Source organism: Pocillopora verrucosa, chromosome 4 (assembly GCF_036669915.1).
Source record: "Pocillopora verrucosa isolate sample1 chromosome 4, ASM3666991v2, whole genome shotgun sequence".
NCBI classification, from domain to species: Eukaryota; Metazoa; Cnidaria; class Anthozoa; order Scleractinia; family Pocilloporidae; genus Pocillopora; species Pocillopora verrucosa.
This window is the reverse complement of record NC_089315.1, coordinates 8,467,667-8,494,926: the sequence shown is the minus strand read 5'-3', so window position 1 is coordinate 8,494,926 and position 27,260 is coordinate 8,467,667. Positions and strand designations below refer to the sequence as shown.

At 40.4% G+C, this 27,260-nt stretch overlaps 3 protein-coding genes across 4 annotated transcripts; all 3 read right to left on the bottom strand.

The window, feature by feature from the left end:
- Positions 1 to 806: 806 nt before the first annotated feature.
- On the bottom strand, positions 807 to 7,259 carry LOC131785654 (GDP-fucose protein O-fucosyltransferase 1). Its single transcript, XM_059102580.2, has 7 exons — positions 6,424 to 7,259; positions 5,012 to 5,130; positions 4,397 to 4,520; positions 3,807 to 3,972; positions 2,939 to 3,134; positions 1,911 to 2,147; positions 807 to 1,285 (listed from the first exon to the last, which is right to left on the bottom strand). The coding sequence occupies exons 1-7, from the start codon at positions 6,635 to 6,637 to the stop codon at positions 1,106 to 1,108; spliced, it is 1,236 nt and encodes a 411-aa protein (XP_058958563.2). The 5' UTR covers positions 6,638 to 7,259; the 3' UTR covers positions 807 to 1,105.
- A 141-nt stretch (positions 7,260 to 7,400) lies between these two features.
- Positions 7,401 to 13,913, bottom strand: LOC131785652 (gamma-butyrobetaine dioxygenase-like). 2 transcript variants are annotated; one of them, XM_059102578.2, is made up of 5 exons: positions 12,285 to 13,913; positions 11,102 to 11,746; positions 10,222 to 10,327; positions 8,765 to 8,967; positions 7,401 to 8,203 (listed from the first exon to the last, which is right to left on the bottom strand). In XM_059102578.2, exons 2-5 carry the CDS (start codon positions 11,695 to 11,697, stop codon positions 7,867 to 7,869), a joined length of 1,242 nt encoding a protein of 413 aa, XP_058958561.1. In that variant the 5' UTR covers positions 11,698 to 11,746; positions 12,285 to 13,913; the 3' UTR covers positions 7,401 to 7,866. The 2 variants fall into 2 exon arrangements, with proteins under 2 accessions (XP_058958561.1, XP_058958559.1); XM_059102576.2 differs by lacking the exon at positions 12,285 to 13,913 and having other exon boundaries at positions 11,102 to 11,806.
- Positions 13,914 to 17,589: 3,676 nt separating this feature from the next.
- LOC131785653 (gamma-butyrobetaine dioxygenase-like) lies at positions 17,590 to 22,997 on the bottom strand. The gene is made up of 4 exons (XM_059102579.2): positions 22,322 to 22,997; positions 21,155 to 21,260; positions 18,976 to 19,178; positions 17,590 to 18,422 (listed from the first exon to the last, which is right to left on the bottom strand). The coding sequence occupies exons 1-4, from the start codon at positions 22,981 to 22,983 to the stop codon at positions 18,086 to 18,088; spliced, it is 1,308 nt and encodes a 435-aa protein (XP_058958562.2). The 5' UTR covers positions 22,984 to 22,997; the 3' UTR covers positions 17,590 to 18,085.
- Between the last annotated feature and the right edge of the window lie 4,263 nt (positions 22,998 to 27,260).

Below are 27,260 nucleotides of genomic sequence, written 5' to 3'. Positions count from 1 at the left end.
TTTCTGGTCCAGGCAGGTCATGGCCATCATATTTAATGATGCTATTCGCGATTATACTTGCCTTTGAAAAATATTGTGTGCTTTTGTTCGCTTGTTTGTTTTATTTGGAAGCGTTGTGGTTTGTATCATTTATTTGCGGAAGTCTTACGTGACCTCCTTTGCGTGACTGACGGGTTTCGAGTGCAAGAGAGTAGGTAATTCTGTATAATTCGATTCTATTATACTTCAGCCTGCCGTGTTCGGTTCCACGTGAATCGGTTAGTGTCATTTTAAATTGATTATGGGTGTGATGGATAGAAATTATTTCAGGGATTTCTCCTTGGAGTCTCCTCTTTCCTTTCCCCCAGGCAGTGGAGGCAATGTTGGTTAGATTTTTCTTTTCTTTTTCTTTTTCTTTTCTTTTTTTTTTTTTTTCAGCAGTTTCTAAATGAGTTTCCGGTTTCCCTGTTTTTTACCCTTTCCCCCGTTTAGAGATTCTAAAGCCAACGTTTCGATCGTTAACCCCTCGACAGAGCGATTGGAGTCATTTCAATGGGACCATGACCATTCGGAAGCGAGCAGGATGTGCCGGAAAAGGGACGGAACCCTCCGTAGACGTTCGTAAGAGTATGAGATCAGACTAAATCGATCGAAAATGAACGTAAGTGTCCCAAATCGTCCCGAAGACATGTGAAAATGGACGCAACCGCCCAAGACGGATAAAAGTATGAACAGTCCTTAAAGTGTCCGAGGTAAGACGGAACTGAACGAAAACGGGCGCAAATTCAAATTCGAGTATGGCTGATAACGTGGGGGAAAAAAAACGATTTCTGGAAAGGAAATTTTATTCAAATGAAATTTGTTTCTGTAATATTCCCTATCTATAAATATCCTATACTAAGTTACAATTGAAACTACAATGTGCCACGAAAAACTGAGAGGCTGTGCATATCGAGATTAGTTTACAACACCATTTGCAGTTAATTCATAGACAATCGAGAAATCTAATAAAAGAAGGACTCTGGCAGCAGCAGTAATTTCAACACTGTCAAGATGTAAAAATTCTTTGATCTCAAAACCAACCTCATACAGAAACGAAAAAAAAAAGCGATTTTTCTTAGTTTTGCTATTTATCTTTAAAAGCCCAAAATGAGGTTGGTTTATCATTGACTTCACGATAGCGAGTCACAAACGAAGTGAAGCTTGACACACAATTGCCTATAAAGTGATTCGACATGGTAAGGATTGCCAAGTCCAGTATCGGATCATTAACTTCATCTGAAGGTTCCCTTCTGTGTACAGACACCTGAAAAGACAAACACAACAACACATTCGAAGATTATTATCAAGAAAAGCTCTGTTTACAGCTGACATTTCGAATGGACCCAGGTTTTAAAGAGCAAAGAACCTGGAAGAACCCAGAGATAAACACTTTAACATAAAAGCAGCTGGGATGAACAGCCAGGTTCAGGAGTTTGAATACTGGTAACGGCTACCACAGACAAAAACGAAAAATCTTTAGAGCTCTCCCGCTCCCTTCATAAGGTCAAAAGGGAGCGGGTATCTTGAAGGGATGATAATAAATGAGGCGTGCTCGTAAAAGGACAATGTATAACCTATAGTAAGATTCTTCCAATGCTTATTTCTATTCCTTTCCCTTTCACTTGATTCATAGCCATGATGTGAGCCCACCCCCCCCCCCCCCTTACTACGACAGGAATTCGTAGGAAACTAACGAGCCGTTATTGATGTTAGCTTTGCATCTGATTGGTTTAGAGGATGGCTTGACTTTAGAAAGCCGATCAAAAAGAGCCATGAACAAAAAACCATTGCAAACTAAAAAGGAAGCCTTCTTCTCTGCTAAGCCACTTCATCTGCCATTGATTCAATATATTTCGTCCCGACTTTGTCGAGAATGTTCAAGTTGTTACCTTTAAAGACTTCAATGCTTCTGTGAGCTCTCTAATCATTGGATCATTGTCCGTTGCCACAAACACTCTTGTTGCCTTAGCTTTCTTCACCACCTTTTTGGTCTTTTTGAGGATTTCACTCTTCAGTGGTAGGCACATTTGATGTGTGAGCTTGTCTTTGGAGCCAGGTTGAACACACTGAGGCGAGGCAAAGAAGGAGGAGGTACTTCCATCCTTAACATGTTCGCAAGCTCTTTCCTGAACATAAAGATGATTTTATTACATTTAAGAACTATTTTAGACGAACCAAAAATATAATGGTGGTTACTAAGGTAGAAAACGGAAACTTGGGGATCATTCATTACTTATAGCCAGGGTGGGGTTGGGAAGGGGGGGGAGAAAGGGGGCGGAGGATTTTGAGAAGGGTTACATGATTTCCAGGGGGGGACGGAAGTGGGATCAGTCGTCACTAACAGAGTATAACTGAATGGGTTACTATAATCTAACAAGGAACGAGTTCCATTGAGTAAAGAGAAGATTCGCACGATAAAGTTTTGGTAACGGTCCACGATCATAAGTGTAAAATGTTTCAAAGCTTCATTGGGTTCGTACATTGTGGTACATTGTAGAGAAGTAATACGGGAAATGATGACAGTGTACGAAATAATCTTTTTAGCGCTTCAGTTTGAAAGATGAGCCCAGACCTAGATAGTTAATTAATTCCTATTCCATAAATAATATAAATGGAAAGACATGGGAATTGACATTTTACTTGCTCTGCAGGCTCGTACAATTCCTTTGACTGCCTACAAATAGTGTGGATTAATGTCATTATCTGGGAAACTGTACACTTACCCTCCCCTAACTTAACAATAACCCTAACTCGTTATCAGTTGACTGTTGTTTTGTTAGAGGAAGGGTTGGTGCGTAGTTTCTCAGATAATAACGTTGATGCAATAGAACACTGACAAAATTCCTCTAAAAGGCCTGTAAATAGCATAAAGTAGTCTTATTTTTAAACTGGACCGTTACTGTCTGGTCTCACTCACAAAGTCAATTCCATTTCGTAAATGAATACCAACAAAAGGTTCATTATTCAGTACAGTAGAAATAAACTCCTTGGCTGTATTTTCAACTATAGTCGACCACTGGACAAACTTTTGTAACCATCTGTTTTGTGAATGTACAGGGAAAGCTCCTGGTGCTCCCATCAGAGCTAGCACTGGAAACTCTGACTCTGGAAATCTGAAAAACGATAGAAAAAATGAATCAAAAATAAATTAACAGGTAGAAAAGAGAATTTCTAATTGGACAGGACAGTTGGAAAGGAGAGTAATGGGCACACCCTGCTTCACACTTCCCCCAAATAACGATCATAACCCTTTCATGACTCAAGAAGCAATTTTTAATTAAGTATAGAAAGTGTTCCAGAATCAGTCTGCTTTACCATGTTCTACCATTGTCTAGAAAACTTTGACCATCCTCTCAACCAATCAGACTCAACAGTAAGAGGAATCATGACTCAGTAACCAGCATTTTCCCACATTTTTGGTAGTTTGCCTGTTTTTACTTCAATTTCTCATAGCTTGCATATTTTCTTGTCAACAAGACCACTCCATGAAATTAAATTTAAGCCCTTAAAGTAGTTAAAACCATTTGACTTTCTTATGCACCTGACTGTGAAGGATATTGGATAAATATTTGTATTGATTTAAACTGTATCCTTTGCCAGGTTACAATTAGTAAAAAAAGTTTTTGCAATATATTTTGTCCTATTTTTTTGGCAATTGTTTGGAAATTTTCCAAAATGTAGCTTAATAATTATCATAGTGGTATTTGCTAAAAACAGAAAAAAAAAGGAAAGGAAATGAACTAAGTTTCAAAGTACAATGACACATTTTGGTGAGATACATGTACCTTGTGTTCCATCCAACTCTAGCCCATTCTTGTTCTGTGTCCCACAACAAGCCAGAATGTTCCTGATAATCATCAAAGTCAATATGAAAGTGATTCCAGAAAGGTCCAAAGGGATTTCCCTGCTTCATCTCACACTTCTGACCATCTCGGAATGAGTAGCAGAAGCCTGAGACAGAATCATCACCATCAATTTTCTCATTACAAGAACACTGTTTGCTTTTTACACAGCACAAAACAAGTGCTGCTACATAAAATGTCTTTATTGGGCACTTGACCCTCTGAAACACTCAAACTCCAAGAGGTGATTAACATCTTACTTCTCCCAAAGATATCCATATATTATCCAGCAAGTACTTGAATTTATCAGGTAGAAGTTGCTACCTTGATCTAAAACCAAGTTCACCTAACTAATCTAAAAGGAAATTTGATGTGTTACAGCTAGAAGGGAGAGTTAAAAAACCAAACATTTGGAGTTAAGGGTTAATAGTTGACCTTTGAAAAATTTGGAGCTTAGAACCCTGTAAATATATATTCCTCGCGATTTGCAATAAATGTTAAAAAAAAAAACTCATCTATAATCAAATACCAACCTATTCTTTTTCCAGGTGGCCAAATTGTTGGAGCAATGTCTTTCATGAATTTTTCCATTGTTATAACACTGTGGTATGCTTCAAGTGGCTTAACAAGAAACCAGTCATCAAATGGTACTCGATCCTGTGGGGAAAGGGGCAGGGAGTACTATTTGAATAAAGTGATGTAAAGGGTAAACAGGAGAACTATTTCTTGTGCTTTATTGATTCAATCCTTAATTCATTTTGAAGAAAAGGATCAAAGATATGTTACTTTAAATGTATCTGCAAAACACATTATTCATCTTCAAGAAACCCCTCATAACTCATTTGACAGTTCAATTTTTTTTTGCTTTGGTAAATTTTTGGAGGTTGCCCACACATCAAGAAAATCTCAAGCACTCAACAATGTTATTGTGATTTTTCAAGAACCAGCACTCCACATTTTCTTCCCAAAACTTTGAAAAAATTATCTTCACTTATTGCTTTTCACTTGCCCTTAAGATTACTCAGTTGTCAGGGGTTCTTAATGGAATTGACAAGAGAGAGAAATTCATAAATTTTTCATTTTACAAGGAGTTAGGAGATTGAATACTTGTAATTTAACTAGCCAAGTAAATAAAGAATTAAACTCACAGAGTCACCTCTTTTATAACTTGGATAAACTATCCATGGAGGTAACACAAGGGTGCGATTTAATCCTTTTGCAAATGCTAATGATCCTAAAAACTGGTCAGCTTGATTTCCAAACCGGCCTAAAAAGAAGAAAAAATAGAGAAACATCACAATAAATTTAGAATAAGCTACACTTCAGTAGAAACAGCAATGTAACAAACTTTATTTTCTCAACCTTACAGTTTACATTCATGCCCAACAGAAGGTACTCAGCTTTTTCAGAGAATCTTCACAGTTATATTTTTATCCCAGTTTATTTCCCAAAAGCTTAACCCTTTACATTCTAATATCAGTATGCATATTCTCCATACTGTTCTCTATGCATTTCCTAAGGTGCTGACAAGGAGAATTACTGTAACAATCAAGACCTTCTTCCTCAACACCCTAACATCAGTATACATATTCTCCATACTGTTCTCTAAACATTTCCTGAGGTGCTGAGAAGAAGAGCTTGTTTAACAATCAAGAGCTTGTTTAGTTGGTGTTCATTTCTTGTATTCTCATGACCTTAATGTGTGATTCAGAGGAGATATTGTAAGGAGAAATTAGATGCTGTTTAATCTTATGCGTCAAAGGGTTAATGTAAGGCTTTGGGTGATTCACAAGACAAATGAAAAAAGAACTACAGACTCTGAGTAACAAGCTCTTCAGATATGTAAAAAGCTTTGGTCTTTCAGAGAGTGCTTTAGTAGAGGCTAAATCGAAGAGTATTTAAGATAGTAAAGAATGGGTCTTTGACCAAAACTTTCTATGTGAAAGTGCTAGTGTTGCAAACAAATCTGTCATTCATGACCCATATTTTCTTACACTGTGCTGTCTGATAATTATTTTAACTCCAGGTTTAAACCTTTAGAGCTGTACAGATATTAGCATCATATTTCCAAAGAAGGAGAACATCTAAACTGACCTCAGTAGTCCACAGCCAAACACCTATTTACCTTTCCCTGTGTCTAAACGAGACGAAGATACCGCGTTATCTACACTTTCCTTCACTCTGCTTAGCTTGTCTCATTACCAAGGTAATTAAGTATTATCAACTGAGTTGTTAACGTAAATTAACCACCGTTAAGAGTTTCAAAGCTGATGCTTCAAGCGAACTCTTTACGGTGGCCAATTTACGTTATCAACTCATTTAATAATACCAAACTTCCTTGTTATCACTCTCCCACGAACGCAGCACCACAGTTTCAATAGAAACTTACCCCCTTTGTATACATTTATCTCATCACAAGTCGTACAAAGAAAAATACAACAACTTTAAAGGATTGTTATAATCCGGGAAAATAAACGGGAGCTTTATAAAACATAAAGCCATGTCACCTAAATCTAGACGTTTCATGTGAAAGACAAAACAAAAGATAGTGGAAACTTACCCATACAAGGACAATAGACAATATATCCCGTGCTTGGGTGATCTGTTGTAGATTGCGCAAACGAGATTGGTGGCTGTTGTCCCGGTAAATCAAAAGCGATTTTCGCGTCTAAATCTTCACCGACATGATTTTGTGCACTAGAAATCGAAAAAATTCCTAACAAAGGAATAAAGAGAGGGATCCAAGAACCGCCAGTTTCCAAACTTTGCCTCATGGCTTCGAGAGTCAAGAGCGATGGTTACCCGCTGCAGATCGCCGTATATGACGTACTTACGGTTATAGGGCGACCACTGGTAGTCTGTGAACGCAGGCTCGAAATAAGTACGCGAACGCGCTTGAAGGTCTGTCTCAGAGCGGAAAGGATGTAAGATCCATCAGTTTTACTTCATGTATAGTATGCAGGGAAAGTAGAGATCGTAAGCTAAGCGAGTAATTCGTTTAAATAGCAGAGAAAAGGACTTTTGATTTTCAAATTCAAGACAAATGTTATTTCCAAGAATCAATTACCATGGGTGTCCGCTAACGAGAGAGCGTAAACAAAGAAAAATCCAATTTTCACTTTAAGTGTCCGCATCCGCTTGCGAGTTACCGTCCACTTACGGGAATAAATAAATACTGAGTATATATAAATCGGATTTAAAAACGGGAATGGAAAAAACTACCCGATTACGAGGGTGTCTGTTAGTGAAGAAATGACTGTATAACTATGTCGTTTGCAATTGTGATCTACGGCAATTACTTGATCCCCGGTTGTGATTCTGTTTTTTTTGCTACAAATAGGTGTCTATCATTTGGTGTGTTCTGGCGTGTTCGGGTGTGTTCCGATGTTCTGGCGTGTTCCGGTGTGTTCTGATGTTCCGGTATTCCAGTATTCCTCTCTTACTGTGTCCCAGTATTCTTAATTTTAGTACATGCCGAAGGCTGTAAACCACATTACAGGTGCCTTCAATCCATTATAAACCAAATTAAACCAGGACTAAAATTAAATTCCTCGTACAGCACCATTTCTTCTAGCTCTGACTCGCCATATTTATATCAAAATGCATTCTACCCCATTCTAAAGCCAATCAAACCGGATACGTTCTGGCTAAGCATAAGTTCTTACAACCTCTGATCCCGCTATATATATGACACGATGCATTCTACCCCCATTACAAACCAAACCAGGACTAAATATAATTTTACATCTCTACACGGAAAAACAGCTTCCGGTCCGACTAACATTTCTTGTACGAAATTCACGAAAAGCCACATGCATTCAGTGTGTCGACTTCAGCGAAGTATGTTGAAATATTTCCTAATAATATTTCATATCGAAACATGAGTTATTACCTAAAAATCCCGTAAATAATCGAAATGAGTTTATTTCCTTTTTCTGTTCACCTCGATCATGTTTCAAGGGCCATTCATGTGTGTTTTACCTCCAAGAAGATGTAGTATGCTTTAGTACGATAGCGGAATGTTCAGCTTTTTCGCCAGCACTCTCATGAGAGAATACATAATATCCCAATCCAAGTAGATGCCGCGAAGGAACCGACTTTGTCCCCCTTGGACAGTAAACGCCGATCTCCCATGCAACACGCGACTGTTGTTGAAGGTGATCATATCCCCGGGAACCATTTTGTGCTCTATTTGATTGGCCGGTTCTCTTAACATCTTGCCCAGAGTAAGATAAGCTTCGTAAAGTTGAACAGTCTCCTCAGGGGTGGAGTTGAGCACGACAGAGTCTCGCGCATGGTTGCTGAAGGCAAAACGCACAATTTGGCCGTTCTTGTCCAACCTGAGACAAAAAGGTGACATGAAAGAAAAATCAGTTCTTGTATGTTGTCGGGTAAAGCGCTTGGCCATAGGGCAATTTTCATTTGAGTGTTGAAAGTAATCTGGGATTGTTTTTAGTTATGCTTTACTTCGCTCTGTGATTGGTCCAGAAAATTCGCTCCACTTTCCCAACCAGACAGAAGCAAAACTAACACCAATCACGTCTTGGTCGTCCGCGTTTTCCCGCTCTTTATGCAATATGGATGTTTTATTTTGGGTTTAGTTTTGCGATACTCACTCGAAAAACGCTCCATGAACTCTACCGTTGCATAGTCGACTTAAATGTCCTTGCTCAATCAACTGAGATCCCGCCGGGTTGTATCATAAGAAAGGCGTTAGCAAACGCGAGGGAACAAGTCACAAGTTGTTTCACTTTTGCATCTGACTGGGAGAGAAAGTGGCTCTAACTGCGTAGACCAATTACAAAAAATAGAAGAGAAAATCAAAAACGCTTCCGGATTTACTTTGGACATTCAATTGAACTTAACTCCACAATAATGTTCATGAGTAATAACTGACTTACTCAATCATGTGTCGAGCAAATTTGTAGTAAAAATCTCCAAACATGTCCTTTCCAATGTCAACAAACTGGATTCGCGTCTTTGTCAGGATATCGAACTTTTTGCGATCTTTATTTCGCAGCTCCTGTGAAACGAAGAAGCCATCCACAAACTGGTTTGCTCCGCCTGTACCAGTGGCTTGTTCAATGCAGTGCAACATCTGAACCTAAAACAGAGAAGATTACTGTCAGAGGTGCTAAAAAAGAAAAAGCAGAGTCTGTTAGGACTCGAATAGAGGGGTTCTTGCTCTTAAATCTACAACAGCTGGGGTGTAATAGCCTTGAATTAGATATTTTAGACCTGTGTCAGATGAAAAAGGTCTGAGGAGGTCAGGTCACATGACTTGGACATGTGACCCTAACAGCAACCAGCACTTTGGCCCTAAAAGTAAAAGTAAGTAAAGCCTTTATATGGGCCCAAGTGGCCCATGGGGCCGGTGCTTAACTCCGGTTTTCTTAGCATGAAGCAGCTAGGAGTATTGCTACTCCCCCCTGAATGGGATGTTAGTCCATTGCAGGGTTACCCCCAGCACATTTGCTGGTGCCCATTTGTACACCTGGGTGAAGAGAAGCACTGTGAGAGTAAAGTGACTTGCCTAAGAACACAACACAATGACCCCGGCCAGGGCTCGAAACCAGACCACCCGATCCGGAGTCGAGCGCACTAACCATGAGGCCACCGTGCCTCCCAGAGGACCTACTAAAAAAAGTAATGGTCTGGAGCTTTCAGACAAATCCAGCAAAAATGGGAACCCTCTTCCACACATTATAAACAAAAAGACAAAAACAAAGTCACTTCCCATGGGACACATAGACAATATCATTTTACAATTTCATTGCATAGTTTTTGTCTGAGTGATATCTCAGCACAACCCATGTATAGGAGAACCTCCCCTCCCACTTCCCACTTCTGCAAACTTGATCAGAGCAAACTAACTATAGCTAACCAACAGTTGCAGAAAGAAAAGAAAGGAAAATAGGAAAGGAAAAATCCTGGTAGATTTAATGAACACCCTCAGGGAAAAGAAACAACATGGCAGAAAGCTGTCAAGAAAGAGCTGAGGCCATAGATCTCCACATGGTAGGGCCAAGGCCAAATGCCAGAAAAACATTAAACAGGATGAAAGGACTTAAATGCAGTCTAACATGTCAATAGTAGCAAAGAGGATTGAGTAACAAATGATCATTAGCTTTGCCCCATCTCCAAAGTCCCTCTTTCAGATCAGGCTGCACTTCCCTATCCTCAAACTTATCTCACAGCCAATTCTTGCCACAACCCACAAACTAACCACATCACATTTCTTTCCATTAATAAAGGAACTTGCTATTTGGACTAAAATTAATGTACCAGTAGTTAAAACAGATATAATCTAAGGGTTCCCGAGGCTCCAGACCTTCCTGAAGAAACTGAGTACACTTACCCCTGGTATATAGTCATAGTAAGGCAGGTCAGTATGCAGTGGCAAAAAGTTTGAAGTATATGCCAAGTTATTTGCTTCATATTTTGCTTTCACATCAAAATAATGCCTGCAAGTCAAAAAGGAAAAAGGTTCTTGATTTCTACAGAATTAACCCTCCTCAACAGCTAACAAGAGTTATGAATTTTTTTAACAACAAAAACAAGTGATCTAAACAGGATTGGTCACAGTAAATGAATCAAAAAAGTTAGAGGGCTATCTTTTTTCAATCATATGCATATCACACACAACTAGGCAAAAGGGTCTATGCTCTGAAAATAAATTTCCATGAGATGTGGTGCACATAATGAATGAAAGGATTCTGCTGTCTCATTTATCCATTCCTACAAGAATAACACAAAAATTTTCTCTTCCTAAACCAAGGACAAGGACTTATTACTTAATAGAAGCACTTAAAACCTCAATTACATAGTTTAGTGGAAAAAATAGAACCACTAGTGATACAATGAAAATCATACAGTGCAGGATCAATCAAACCACTATCAACTGAAATATTATCCTCAAGTAACACAGCATTTCATCAAACCTCTACATTTCTCTCAAATTCATCTCAAGAAACATTGAGACTCTGCTACTCCCAGTGTATGGGATACTGGATCATTGCAGGTTATCCGCTCATCCCCAGAACCCCCCTCCTCCCCCAAAGGTTGCTTTAATGAGTCCAAGACGCTAAATGTTACACCATACTACCTCCAAAACAGGATAGAAAGAGCCTTCTCTTTCTTGGGTTAAGGAAGCCACGTAACTAGTTAGAGACCTATTGCAGCATAGTTACATGTAACCTACTGCAGGAAAAGAATGAAATATAATAATATTTACATACCCATAGTGAGTTGTCTTAAAATATCCAACCCTATCACGGAGTTTTTCTGCTTGTTCCACCTCCAGAGGGGTGTTAACCACCAAAGCAATTCCTACACTGTGTAAGATTTTGAGCCAATCAAAAAGTGCGCCATCATCCTCCATGAGATCCTTAAAATCAAGCTTAGGAACTTTTCCCTGCAGTGTTTCAGCATTCCAAAACTCTACCCCCTCCTTATTAAGATAAGGGAGCATTACGCTGCTTGGATCATCCTTCGCGTCGACCAGTCGACGAGAGTGCAGCCAGTCTGAGTCAAACACACTAACGTGTCCGTCGGGCCACGCAATGACTATCTCCTTCCCATCTAACCTCACGTCGTAGTTCTCTGGTAAAATTTTTAGATCTAACTTGCCCACAGTGTCAAATGATCGCTGGTAGGCTGATTCGTGGAAGCACTCCGAGCATTGGCAGTTATCGCGGAGGTACGCAAAAGGATAGCGATTCATAGAGTTGTTATTCCACGTTACATGTAGCATACCACCTTCTGCTTTCTTCTCGAGTTTCTGGACAAGAAATCCGGAAGCTGAGGTATTTGCAGCTTCGACTGACGTCGACATCGGGCTTAATAGTCCACATCGTATGATGAGGGGTGCCCTAAAAAGTTGCCTAACCAAAGAAGACATGTTTTTTTAGGTTTCTTGCATCCTTGCACATCTATACTAACCAGAATACCTTGCGGTTACTATCAAGGTCTCGCCCCATGTAAGTTAATCCGGATTCCAGAATCCAGGATATTTTTGCTCGTGGAATCCGGAATATTGGGCATTGGAATCCAGAATCCCGCTAAAGAATGAATTCAGAATCCATTTAAAATCGTATAAACAGCTTTCAAGCGCATCCATGTATGCACAGTCATGCTAAGATGCAGACTGCAGACCGTGAAGAGCGCGCTTTGTTCGCTGGAGAATTTCGACTGTTACAGCCAGACAAATTCATTAATGACCTATCACTCAATCGACTTCAATACTGACATGGCCAAAGTTCCTTACTCAGTAACTATCGATCAGTCTTCCACTCCGATTCAAAACCCTTCCTACTAAAGTTCGATTTTAGCTTGCAGCACTTTCTTTACTGTAAATTTCTTTGGGCTGTCTTGTGAAAATCCAGGTAATCATTTGCATCGTTCACACAACACATTTCTTACCTTTAAGTCAGCGTCACGGTCCACACAAATCACATCTTGCCGCGTGGGGCTAATCTGCATGAGCTCGAGAAACTTGACCCCGCGATTTTGTCTTACCAACGCGAGAGAGTAAAATTTCCTCATGTGGTGTCCAAAAATTGGAAACAGTTCCAATGCTACCAAAAGAGTAAGAAAACGGTGTACACACTTTAGTTATATGTAAATCACAGTTTTAAGAAAAGCAAACGAAAAAGTTGCACGGTCTGCACGGTGTGCACGGTCCGCACGGTCTGCACAGTCCGCATGGTCTACAGTCTGCGTTTTATCATGACCGATGCAACCACTGTAGAGTGCAGGCCACTCACGTGGTCGATGGGTGTGTAAATTTAGAACGACTAAGTAGATTGTTTACATAACAACAGCATTCAAATCCTACCGGATTTGCTTGGATTCCAACATGGCGACGTACCAAACGTTTCCAAGTACGATAAACTTTGAATTAATATATATATGAATATTAATGAAGGCGGAGAGGTCTATTTCTAAGTCAAAATTTCGGCATTTAAACGTAAACCGCTCTCTTTGATATTTGGCATTAGGAGTGACAAAAGTTAAGATTTCATAAGGCATCATATCTCAGTGCAAATAAAATACGATATAACCAGATTTTAGGGTAAAACAGGAAAATATCGGCGGGCCACCTTAAACCTTTAGAATCATTGCTCTGGAGAATTCATAGCCGAAGTAATGTGACTTGACTTGGCTAACCTTATCAAGAACAAAGAAGTAAAGAAAAGAGAATCTCTTATTCATGGAAATTACCGTGTAAATGCAGATCTTTTGAGATTTTGCAAAGGTTTAAGTATACTTGAGTGGGTTGAACACCGTTTTGTGCGCAATCTCATAACGTCGAACATCATCGCCAATTACATATAGGAAAACAAGCCTTTCTTAGTCATAGTCTGCGATTTAGTTGCGAAATACACGGGGTGTTATTAAAATTATATTTCAATTTCAATTTTTCGTCAATACTATGGTTTTTGTTTGAAAGGAAAGTTAAAAAAGTAATTTGAGATGATAGGGAAATATTTTCGAGCTGTTTTGTTGACAATTCTCCATAAGTCAATTTTGGATAACAAAAATTGGCCACCTTTTCCCAGTCGGAACAATGTTATGCTGTGCTAAAACAACTTTTTAGTCCAACAGTTATTTACAAATTAGAAATGATAGGCAATAATTTGAACTATTAGTTCTTTTGATACCGTTAAATCACTTGAAGAACCTCGAGGAACCTGAATGAAAGAATATGGCTTCGCCTCTTCAGATTTGCTTAAAAGATGAGGAATGAATGGACATTGGACTTAAGAGACGGACAGTCTCAACAGGTATTCCTAGAAGAAAAATTTATCCCTTAATTTGCTGTAATACATTTCTTGTAATTATCAAATGTTGTTATGGAAATATGAATAGACAAACATGCATTCACAAACATGTCCTTCAATAACTAAATCCGTCATTGAAGCCATTCTTAGAAAACGAAATGCGAAAATTAGGAGCAAACCAGAAACTAAAATCTGGAATCTTTTGCGTTTTGGAATCCGGAATCTGCTGGGGTAGAATCCGGAATCCAGCACCTGGAATCCGGAATCCACGGCGTAGAATCCAGAATCTAATATTGTCCTGGATTACCTTACATGGGACGAAAGGTCTTCGTGGCCGTTCATAAGGATGTCACGCAACGCACTCCCCCTACGCCCCCCCCCCCCCGTTTTGACGTCATTTGTGATCTACTACTGAAAAACGCACCGTAACCTATTCGATGAGTGGAAATGGGTATTAAGATATAGCTTCGGACCCGGAAAGTCATCGTGTTTTCGAGAAAGGGACTCCTTACGCGGTTTTTTGTATTCATTTAGGACCTGAGATCTAGCCGGCGAATCTACCCTTCTCCCACCCGCTGTCCCTCAAAAAGGGACCTTAATAATTATTTTTTGTTTGTTCGTTTTTTTTAACTTCTTCCTCTTCTTTTATTTTCCACGTGAAATATCACATACGGAAAAACTTAAATGAGATTTTTTTTGCAAGAGGGACAACAAGAAGAGATTAGAGGCTAATTTTTAAGAATATATTAAAACCGTTCAAATTTTCCATAAGTTTGGCTCACTAATCGCGCTTATATAGTAAACATGTGAAAGTCTTTTAACAGAGACTGAGCAAAGCCGGGTCCATGCTCTGACTGACGCCTTTGCCTTTGATTGACAATTAAGTTTCACGACATGGAAATTATTTTTTGTGTCAGCTGTCAATGGTTTTCCGTGTTTTGTTGCTACATCAATTACCGGTGTGAAATATTCTGCTTTTGCCACTCGCTCTGTTTAGACTTCGTTAGCGCGAGCTAAGCCGCATCTGCACGTCGCGGCTAAATTTTATTATTTCCTACTAAAGCCTAAAGGATCACTGACAGGATCGCTAAAGTTTTAGCGTAGAATGCAGGTAAGTACAGAAACTGGTGATTAAACTGTACTGGTTTTAAATTAAACAAAGTCAACCTCTGCTGGCAGCGTTCGATTTTCGTCGGCGTATATTTTCTTCTGTCGTATAGGGAGGAACCCTTTTAATGTGATCTCGCCTCATTCACTCTTTTCTCCGAAAACTATAAAAAAAATCAGTAAGTTCTAGGCGAGCTAGATCTCTTCAATTTCAACCAAGATTTCCTTCTTTCCTTCCTTCCAATCATGGCCCAGTTGTATAGAAGACAAGACGATCTAAGATCGTAAGTCGGGCTACAGGTAGACGCGCTGTTACAAGTGTTGACCACTCACGGTGCGCAGTGGTTCTAAAAGAAATACAGAGGTACCATGGTCCTAGTTTATGGGCGTGGTGTAAAATTTTTTCACCCCTGAGAGGCACCAATTCTACAACAACACACTGTCACATATTTTTGGTGCAATACCCTGACAGGTGTCCCAGAGGCTTCTGCTGCTGTGGACCTTTTGAGGCTGAACAGCCCAAGAGGTACTAAACCCGCCCTTTTTAACCTCTAAAAGCTTTGATGAGCACCTCAGTCCCTCTCCAACAAAGTGTAGTCAAAACGGGTCAATTTTTCGGTGTTTGTTCAAGCGTGAAATATTCAACTTTGTCTAGACAAACTGTCGCGCTTCATCATTTACAGTTATGGAAAATCCGTTCTTTCAAGCACCGACTTTAATTTGAACGCGTGAGAAGGCTATACAAACGACATTAGACAGGATTTGGTGGAAAATAAATATTGATTAAAAGTAGTATGTACGTGCAGAAACATGAACACGGTAAATTGACGGTATGGACACAAACTTGCATGTTTCATGCTTGAACAAATACGTAAAAGCTGAATACTGTAAACAAAAATACTCCCTGTAGCATGTTTGAAATTTCGAAACTTTTTACTTGTTTACGTTTCCAGAAAGCTTTTAAAACGGCAGCCGGCTGTTATTTTGAATCCTGAAGATAATACCGGAAAACGATGTAGATCAGAGTATTCAGTCATGATTGCTTACAGGGCTGATAACTGACTTATCTCTCAGACTGATAAAAGAAATGATAATCGAGTGACACTGCCATCTGCCGAAAAAATGATTACGTTTTTAAAGATTCCCGCTTTCAAATATTCCCCATTTTGAAGATTCCCGCTTTTAGAGATTCCCCGTTTTAAAGATTCCCGCTTTTAAAGATTTTCCGTTTTAAAGATTCCCGCTTTTAAAGATTTTCCGTTTTAAAGATTCCCGCTTTTAAAGATTTTCCGTTTTAAAGATTCCCGCTTTTAAAGATTCCCCGCTTTTAAAGATTCCCCGTTTTAAAGATTCCCGCTTTTATAGATTCTAGTGAGACCTTCGCTAAATCATTTGATTCTTTTGCTATTTTGAGTTCGCGGAACAACCCGTTTCGAAATATACGCTCATTACACAAGCCATCTTTTGGAGTGGGTCTACCGCGAACGGTGTGTGAGTCTGTATGCTTGAGCGTTTCTGGAAATAAAAGCAGGTTTATTCATATTAATTACCTGGCTCAATGTAAATTTGGCAGTAATAAACCTGATCTCGAACAAAATATCAAGAATCAATCTATAAGACGAAGTTTGATTAATTCTCTTTTTCGAAGGCTTCGACGAAAAGACGACTTTTACCCCTGCTTTGGAGGAAATAAGGGGCTGGACTGAGGGGGTGCGTTAAAGCTCCCAACATTAAAATACAGTCAACTCTCTCTCTTGGACACTCTTGTTAGTTGAACCATCTGCTTGTGGAAATTATTCCTGTAAGCAGACGCTAAAGAAAGAGTGTTATGTCGGACTCTTGATGATGTCATACGAACGGACAATTTGCTTTCCCGCGGGCAAACAGAGATTTGAACAAACCGATCTCCACTGTTCTGTTGCTGTCTCAAAGGTCACAGACACAACTATGTCGTTTGCAATTGTGATCTACTGCAATTACTTGATCCCTGGTTGTGTTTCTGTTTTTTGTGCTACAAATAGGTATCATTTGGTGTGTTCCGGCGTGTTCCGATGTTCTGGCGTGTTAGGGTGTGTTCCGATGTTCTGGCGTGTTCCGGTGTGTTCTGATGTTCCGTTATTCCAGCGTTCCTCTCTTACTGTGTCCCAGTATTCTTAATTTTAGTACATGCCGTAGGCTGTAAACCACATCACAGGTGACCTTAACTCCCTATGAGAGGCTAAATAAACAATAACCTCTATTTGGCGCGAAAATATGCACTGTTGTTTTCCCGCAGACATTACTTGTTTGAAGATGCAAACAATTTTTCTGTGAGCTTCGAGGAACAGATAATGTCGAAGAACAAATATACGAGCAATTTTTTCGCGCAGAGTAAAGGCGAGTTTGTTTTTTTATCTTTTTTTCGGTTGCTGCTCCAAATGAAGGTCTTAAATATATTCAGGCAATGGCTACTTTCCAAACCTCTTCGTCTCTTAAAACAAAATATCTCTCATTCCGCATCTTCTGGTTAGGCATCTGTTCTTGCGACTTCTGAGCTCATTATTTTCATATCAAAATATGAATCAATCCATTATAAACCAAATCAAACCAGGACTAAAATTAAAGACCTCGTTCAGCACCAGTTCTTCCAGCTCTGACTCGCCATATTTATATCACAATGCATTCTACCCCATTCTAAAGCCAATCAAACCGGTTATGTTCTGGCTAAGCATAAGTTCTTACAACCTCTGATCCCGCTATATATATGACACGATGCATTCTACCCCCATTACAAACCAAACCAGGACTAAATAAAATTTTACAACTCTACACGGAAGAAAAATTATTCTATAGTCCTCTGGAATGTGACTGATAATAACAAGCTTTATGGTTTAATCCGATAGGTAATTCTCTCCTTCCTGTCATACCTTTTATTATATATTCAGTTGGGGGAATTTCATCCTCCAGACAAGTTTGTCTATTTTTATCATCTATTTGATGGGTAACGTATTGATATCATAAGAACTTACATGTTTCAATTTTATCTTTTTGGAGATAAATGACAAGGCAACTAGGAAAACGGCTTCCGGTCCAACTAATATTTCTTGTACGAAATTCACGAAAAGCCACATGCATTCAGTGTGTTGACTTCAGCGAAGTAAGTTGAAATATTTCTTAATAATATTTCACATCGAAACATGAGTTATTACCAAAAAATCCCGTAAATAATCGAAATGAGTTTATTTCCTTTTATCGGAAAGGGCTGCATAATGACTTATTATTGTTTTAGTTCACCTCGATCATGTTTCAAGGGCCATTCATGTGTGTTTTACCTTCAAGAAGATGTAGTATGCTTTAGTACGATAGCGGAATATTCAGCTTTTTCGCCAGCACTCTCATACGAGAATACATGATATCCCAATCCAAGTAGATGCCGCGAAGGAACCGACTTTGTCCCCCTTGGACAGTAAACGCCGATCTCCCATGCAACACGCGACTGTTGTTGAAGGTGATCATATCCCCAGGGACCATTTTGTGCTCTATTTGATTGGCCGGTTCTCTTAACATCTTGCCCAGAGTAAGATAAGCTTCGTAAAGTTGAACAGTCTCCTCAGGGGTGGAGTTGAGCACGACAGAGTCTCGCACGTGGTTGTTGTAAGCAAAACGCACAATTTGGCCGTTCTTGTCCAACCTGAGACAAAAATGTGACATAAAAGCAATCAGTTCTTGTATGTTGTCGGGTAAAGCGCTTGGCCATAGGGCCATAGGGAATGTTGAAAGTAATCCGGGATTGTTTTTAGTTATGCTTTACTTCGCTCTGTGATTGGTCCAGAAAATTTCGCTCCACTTTTCCAACCAAACAGAAGCAAAACTAACGCCAATCACGTCTTGGTCGTCCGCGTTTTCCCGCTCTTTATGCAGTATGGATGTTTTACTTGGGTTTGGTTTTGCGATACTCACTCGAAAAACGCTTCATGAACTCTACCGTTGCATAGTCGACTTAAATGTCCTTGCTCAATCAACTGAGATCCCGCAGGGTTGTATAAAAGAAAGGCGTTAGCAAACGCGAGGGAACAAGTCACAAGTTGTTTCACTTTTGCATCTGACTGGGAGAGAAAGTGGCTCTAACTTCGTAAACCAATTACAGAGAATAGAAGAGCAAATCAAAAACGCTTCCGGATTTACTTTGGACATTCAATTGAACTTAACTCCACAATAATGTTCATGAGTAGTAACTGACTTACTCAATCATGTGTCGAGAAAATTTGTAGTGAAAATCTCCAAACATGTCCTTTCCAATGTCAACAAACTGCATTCGCGTCTTTGTCAGGATATCAAACTTTTTGCGATCTTTATTTCGCAGCTCCTGTGAAACGAAGAAGCCATCTACAAACTGGTTTGCTCCGCCTGTACCAGTGGCTTGTTCAATGCAGTGCAACATCTGAACCTTAAACAGAGAAGATTACTGTCAGAGGTGCTATAAGCGCAATTCAAAGAGCAACATTTTTCTCATTGATTACACAATACATCTCTTTATACCTTTTATCTTAAAAGAAAAAGCGGAGCAAGGCTGTGCTCTAGCGGCGCCCGGTCGCCTCAGGCGACTAACATTTGGTCTCGGGCGACTGAAAAAGAAAAGCGGTCGCCCGTCCGGGCGCATAGATTTCGGCTTGTATGAAAACTCAAAACGAAACCAGCAAACGTATAGAAACGGAACGGAACGGAACGAAACAAAAAGAAACTCCATCGTGCTCCCCGGCTCCCGCTAGCCCAAAAAGCAGTTTCAACAGTGGAGCGCGTGATTAATAAAACGAAACCATCCTTGATGCAAATTAGTGTTTATTTAATTAGCTTCGTCCATGGCATGCAAGATGTTTATCAGCACCATATTTGGCGACTTGCTCTCAATTATGATCATTCGATCAAAAATTTGACGAAAATGAAACTTTAATATAAGAACCCTTTTGTTTCGAAACCTATTTTAGTGATCTTCAAAGAAATTTTCTTAGCGGTTTTAACATGTATGTGGTTAATTTATAACAGGATTTCATGATATCACAAGTTCGCCAAAATAGAGTACGTGACTGCTAAATATAGTAACTCGCTTCGCCGCCCGTGCCCGGTGAAGTGAATATTGAACGAGAGAGATTAAAGATGAAACTGTTTGGCAATTCTGCGGATTCCCTGGAACTGTAAGAAGTATACAACGCTACTCTTTCAAAACGTCACGGATTAGTAAAGATTGTCATTCAACAATGGTTTCCTCGGCCGGAAGTCGCACAAACTTGCAATCAATTTTTAATTAAACATCCTATCAATGGTTTCGTCTACTTTCTGAAAATTTTAACTTTCTTGCAAATAGTAAGTTGCAATGACGAAGGCTTCCCGATTCACTATAACTTTCTCTAATGAGAGCTAGATAAACTTTGAAGTCCATCCATGAATCAAAATCTTTGAATAAGGATTTTTTTATTGTATATTGTTAACTGATTCAACTATAAAATGGATTATTAATTAATTAATCAATTAATTAATCAATTCGGGCGACCAACCTGGAAGGCTGGGCGACCTACTTGTCATGGTTAGGTGCCCAAAGGGCGCCCTGAAAATTTTCCTAGAGCACAGCCTTGGCGGAGTCTGTTAGGACTCGAACAGAGGGGTTCTTGCTCTTAAATCTACAACAGCTGGGGTGTAATAGCCTTCAATCTGATATTTTAGACCTATGTCACATGAAAAAGGTCTGGGGAGGGGGAGGAAGCACAGGACACAGGCCAGGTCACATGACTTGGACATGTGACCCTAACAGCAAACAGTACTTTGGCCCTACCTACTAAAAGAATTAATGGTCTGGAGCTTTCAGACAAATCCAGCAAAAATAGGAACCCTCTTTCACACATTATGAACAAAAAGACAAAAACAAGGTCACTTCCTGTGGGACACATAGACAATATCATTTTACAATTTTATTGGGTAGTTTTTGTCTGAGTGATATCTCAGCACAACCCATGTGAACACCCACAGGGAAAAGAAACAACATGGCAGAAAGCTGTCAAGAAAGAGCTGACGCCATGGATCTCCACATGATAGGGCCAAGGCCAAATGCCAGAAAACATTAAACAAGATGAAAGGACATAAATGTAGTCTAAAATCTTAATAGTAGCAAAGAGAATTGAGTAACAAACAATAATTTAGCTTTGCGCCATTTCCAATGCCCCTCTTTCAGATCAGGCTGCACCTCCCTACCCTCAAACTTACCTCACAGCCAATTCTTGTCACAACCCACAAACTAACCACATCACATTTCTTGCCAGTAATAAGGGGACTTGCTATTTGGATTAAAATTAATGTACCAGTAGTTAAAACAGATATAATCTAAGGGTTCCCAAGGCTCCAGACCTTCATGAAGAAACTGAGTACACTTACCCCTGGTATATAATCATAGTAAGGCAGGTCAATATGCAATGGCAAAAAGTTTGAAGTATATGCTAAGTTATTTGCTTCATATTTTGTTTTCACATCAAAATAATGCCTGCAGGAAAAAAGAAAAAATGTTCTTGATTTCTACAGAATTAACCCTCCTTAACAGCTGACAAGAGTTATGAATTTAAATAAATAAAAGTTCACACAGCAACCAGGTGGACAATCAGACATAGTTTGATGCTACTCTGGTTTGCAGATTTAAGAAGTTACAATTCATAGACCCAACGTTTCGACACTCCTGTCTAGTGCCTTCACCAGGGGTGATCTAAATGCTGCAACAAGAGGTCCTTTTCTATGATCACTAATTAGCGGCCTTTTTTCTGATGAGGTGTAAATAGGCGTCAGGAGGCAAACCGCTATCATCACGATTTAAAGGAGCGTGGGCGGAGTTAATATGCCAAGCCTCCAAACAAAGACGCTGGTGGTAATGCCGATTAGTGGTGATAATTTTAGAATTATCCCACCCAATTGAGGAAATTCAGCTTTATCAGAGCATACATGCCTAACTAACCATACAATGGGGTGGGATAACTTCTTCGGTTACATTCATTAAATCTGCAAACCAGAATAGCATCAAACTATGTCTGAGTTATGAATTTTTTTAACGACAAAAAAAACAGATTCTATTGTTTTTTCGTCCTAATTTGCATACTTTAAAAACACAACAAAGAAAGTTAAATAATCTACTAATGAAACATTTTCAGTTTCGATCCCCAGACACAACAAAGAAAGTAACAAAAGCCTCGCAGTTATTGGTCTTTATTAGCTTGAGTTAAATAATCTACCGATGAAACATTTTCAATTTCGATCCATGAATAAATTTAGTAGAGTATTTAAGAAACAGCTGACGAGATAAACATCACGATTGTACCGTATTACTGTAATCACAAGCGACCAGAAACTCGAAATGGCAACGAAACTTACCACTGCGAAACATCAGTTGTAGGAAGAATTGACGTGTTTTTTGGTGTGAAAACTTTTTTTTTATAAAAAATTTGGTTAAAATTCGGGGTGCGTGTTATACATGGGCGCGTATTATACACGGGTAAATACGGTAGTTACATGTAACCTACTGTAGGAAAATAATGAAAAATAATAATAATTACATACCCATAGTGAGTTGTCTTAAAATATCCAACCCTATCACAGAGTTTTTCTGCTTGTTCCACCTCCAGAGGGGTGTTAATCACCAAAGCAATTCCCACACTGTGTAGGATTTTGAGCCAATCGAAAAGTGCACGATCGTCCTCCATGAGGTCCTTAAAATCGAGCTTAGGAACTTTTCCCTGCATTGTTTCAGCATTCCAAAACTTTACCCCTTCCTTATTAAGATTAGGGAGCATAACGCTGCTTGGATCATCCTTCGCGTCGACCAGTCGACGAGAGTGCAGCCAGTCTGAGTCAAATACACTAACGTGTCCGTCGGGCCACGCAATGACTATCTCTTTCCCATCTAACCTCACGTCGTAGTTCTCCGGTAAAATTTTCGGATCTAACTTGCCCACAGTGTCAAATGATCGCTGGTAGGCGGATTCGTGGAAGCACTCCGAGCATTGGCAGTTATCGCGGAGGTACGCAAAAGGATAGCGATTCATGGAGTTGTTATTCCATGTTACATGTAGCATACCACCTTCTGCTTTCTTCTCGAGTTTCTGGACAAGAAATCTGGAAGCTGAGGTATTCGCAGCTTCAACTGCCGTTGACATCGGGCTTAATAGCCCACATCGTATGAAAAGGGGTGTCCTAAAAAGTTGCCTAACAAAACGAGACATGTTTTTTTTCTAGGTTGCGTGCATCATTGCACAACTATACTAACCAGAATACCTTGCGGTTACTACCAAGGTTTTCGTAGCCGTTCAAAATGATAGGGTAGTCTCTCATATACCGGGTTCTGAAATAACTAATAATTAACTGATAGATATAGCAGAAGGGTAAAGTGAGTGCGTACAGAGGATCAGTGAACAGTGGGCACGGCGGACCAGTGAGTACAGAGGACCAGTGGAACAGTGGGAACAGAGCAATAGTCTTTATCGAAGGGTAAAGTGAGTGGGTACAGGGGATCAGTGAACAGTGGGCACAGCGGACCAGTGAGTACAGAGGACCAGAGGAACAGTGGGAATAGAGGAAGAATCTTTATCGAAGAGTAAAGTGAGTGGGTACAGAGGATCAGTGAACAGTGGGCACAGCGGACCAGTGAGTACAGAGGACCAGAGGAACAGTGGGAATAGAGGAATAGTGGGAACAGAGGACCAGTGGAACAGTGGGCACAGAGGACCAGAGAAACAGTGAGAACAGAGGACCAGTGGGTACAAAGGACCAGTGGGTACAGAGGGCCAAAGGACCAGTGGGTACAGAGGGCCAAAGGACCAGTGGGCACAGAGGACCAGAGAAACAGTGAGAACAGAGGACCAGTGGGTACAAAGGACCAGTGGGTACAGAGGGCCAAAGGACCAGTGGGTACAGAGGACCAGAGGAACAGTGGGAACAGAGGACCAGATGACCAGTGGGCACAGAGGACCAGTGGGTACGGAGGACCAGAGGATCAGTGGGATCAGAGGACCAGTGGGTACAGAGGAACAGAGAAAAAGTGGGAACAGAGGATATGAAGGCACCAGATGGGACAGTGCTAGAAGACACCCAAAATTGTTGAAATCCTATGGCTGCATTTAGAGTTATTCATATAAGGTAGCAAATCATTTTCCAACTCTGAACCTTGTGTTTCTGTACTGTAAGAATATTATTTAATGTTTTTTTCCTTTCTGTCACAAGTCTAAAAGGCTGAGTTTAGGAGTAGGGCAAAATCTTTTTCCTATGCAAAATGTGAAAAATATAAGGCTTTTTCTAATTACTGCATCATATTCTCCTAAAGTTTAAGTGTTGAAGTTTTTTCAGACTTGTTGTAAAATATGTTTTATTTTATAATCAATAAGGATGCTACAAACTGCCACCTTTGTTCCAGTCAAAGCAACTTAGCTATACCTTTTCCACTAAACAAGCAATTTATTTGATTACAAACAAAGCTATTCCTCATTAATAACCAAATTATATAATAATCTGTTAATTATTAGTTATTTCAGAACCCAGTATATGAGAGACTACCTGATAGGTGTAACAGGAGGGTAAAGTGGGTACAGAGGATCAGTGAACAGAGGGCACAGCGAATTAGTAGTACAGTGGAAATATAGGAACAGAGGATCAGTAAACAGTGAGCATAAAGGACCATTGAATTGTGCCATTGCAATCTGTAGCCAGGATTTCCCTGAGAGAATTCAAAGTTACGACAGAAGCTTATAAGTTCTCAGTGAAAATTTTTGTCTAAGGTAGCAGAGGGTAGTAAATGTTCCCTCTCACAGAAAAATCTTCTTAGTAGGTATTCCATAACCTTATGATTTGACCCTTTCACTCCTCGTGGGAGTAATATGAATGCTCACAACACCAAAGCATTCAAAATTCACACAAATTATCAACTAAGGAATTGAGTTTGATTGGCCACCAAATTCTCAGATCCTAAACTACATGTAAAGAATGGCAAAGCAGTTTTACAATAGAAAAAAGCTTTGTGTTCTGTCACCTAAGCCAAATCAATATAATCATCCTCTGGATCAATATGGTGTTCCTGGCAGAGTCGAGCCTTCTGTGGGTGCTTGTCTAGGAATTTATTAAAAAGGTTCCTCTGTACCCACTGTTCTTCTGGTCCTCTGTGCCCACTGTTCCTCTGTTCCCACTGTTCCTCTGCTCCTCTGTTCCCACTGGTCCTCTGTGCCCACTGTTCCTCTGGTCTCACTGTTCCTCTGGTTCTCTGTACCCACTGGTCCTCTGTACCCACTGTTCCTCTGGTCCTTTGTACCCACTAGTCCCTTGTACCCACTGGTCCTCTGTACCCACTGTTCCACTGGTTCTCTGTACCAACTGTTCCACTGGTCCTCTGTGCCCACTGTTCCTCTGGTCCTCTGTTCCTCTGGTCCTCTGTTCCCACTGTTCCACTGGTCCTCTGTACCCATTGTTCCTCTGGTCCTCTGTAACCATTGTTCCTCTATTCCTCTGTACTCACTGCTCCCCTGGTCCTCTGTACCCACTGTTCCTCTGGTCCTCTATGCCCACTGTTCCACTGGTCCTCTGTACCCACTGTTCCACTGGTCCTCTGCACCCATTGTGACACTAGTCCACAGTGCCCATTGTTCCTCTGGTCCTTTATGCTCACTGTTTACTGATCCTCTGTTCCTATATTTCCACTGTACTACTAATTCGCTGTGCCCTCTGTTCACTGATCCTCTGTACCCACTTACTTTACCCTCCTGTTACACCTATCAGGTAGTCTCTCATATACTGGGTTCTGAAATAACTAATAATTAACAGATTATTATATAATTTGGTTATTAATGAGGAATAGCTTTGTTTGTAATCAAATAAATTGCTTGTTTAGTGGAAAAGGTATAGCTAAGTTGCTTTGACTGGAACAAAGGTGGCAGTTTGTAGCATCCTTATTGATTATAAAATAAAACATATTTTACAACAAGCCTGAAAAAACTTCAATGCTTAAACTCTAGGAGAATATGATGCAGTAATTAGAAAAGCCTTATATTTTTCACATTTTGCATAGGAAAAAAATTTTGCCCTACTCCTAAACTCAGCCTTTTAGACTTGTGACTGAAAGGAAAAAAACATTAAATAATATTCTTACAGTACAGAAACACAAGGTTCAGAGTTGGAAAATGATTTGCTACCTTATATGAATAACTCTAAATGCAGCCATAGGATTTCAACAATTTTGGGTGTCTTCTAGCACTGTCCCATCTGGTGCCTTCATATCCTCTGTTCCCACTTTTTCTCTGTTCCTCTGTACCCACTGGTCCTCTGATCCCACTGATCCTCTGGTCCTCCGTACCCACTGGTCCTCTTTGCCCACTGGTCATCTGGTCCCCTGTTCCCACTGTTCCTCTGGTCCTCTGTACCCACTGGTCCTCTGGTCCTCTGTACCCACTGGTCCTTTGTACCCACTGGTCCTCTGTTCCCACTGTTCCTCTGGTCCTCTGTACCCACTGGTCCTTTGGCCCTCTGTACCCACTGGTCCTTTGGCCCTCTGTACCCACTGGTCCTTTGGTCCTCTGTACCCACTGGTCCTTTGGTCCTCTGTACCCACTGGTCCTTTGGCCCTCTGTACCCACTGGTCCTTTGTACCCACTGGTCCTCTGTTCTCACTGTTCTTCAGGTCCTCTGTGCCCACTGTTCCACTGGTCCTCTGTTCCCACTATTCCTCTGGTTCCTCTGGTCCTCTGTACTCACAGGTCCGCTGTGCCCACTGTTCACTGATCCTCTGTACCCACTCACTTTACCCTTCGATAAAGACTATTGCTCTGTTCCCACTGTTCCCCTGGTCCTCTGTACCCACTGGTCCTCTTTGCCCACTGGTCCTCTGTTCCCACTGTTCCTCTGGTCCTCTGTACCCACTGTTCCTCTGGTCCTCTGTACCCACTGATCCTCTGGGCCCACTGTTCCTCTGGTTCTCTGTACCCACTGATCCTCTGGGCCTACTGTTCCTCTGGTCCTTTGTACCCACTGGTCCTCTGTTCTCACTGTTCCTCTGGTCCTCTGTGCCTACTATTCCTCTGTTCCCACTGTTCCTCTGGTCCTCTGTACTCACTGGTCCGCTGTGCCCACTGTTCACTGATCCTCTGTACCCACTCACTTTACCCTTTGATCCTTTGATATAGACTATTGCTCTGTTCCCACTGTTTCTCTGGTCCTCTCTACTCACTGGTCTGCTGTGCCCATTGTTCACTGATCCTCTGTACCCACTCACTTTACCCTTCTGCTATATCTATCAGTTAATTATTAGTTATTTCAGAACCCGGTATATGAGAGTCTACCCAAAGGATATCACGCAACGCTTTCCCCCTACGCCACCCGTGGGATCTTTTTTGAAAGAATGTTAAGGATTAGAGGCAAATTTTCAAGAATATATCAAAACCGTTCAAATTTTCCATAATTTTGGCTCACTAATCGCGCTGGTCTTTTATCGGTTCATACAGTAAACATGTGAAAGTCTTTT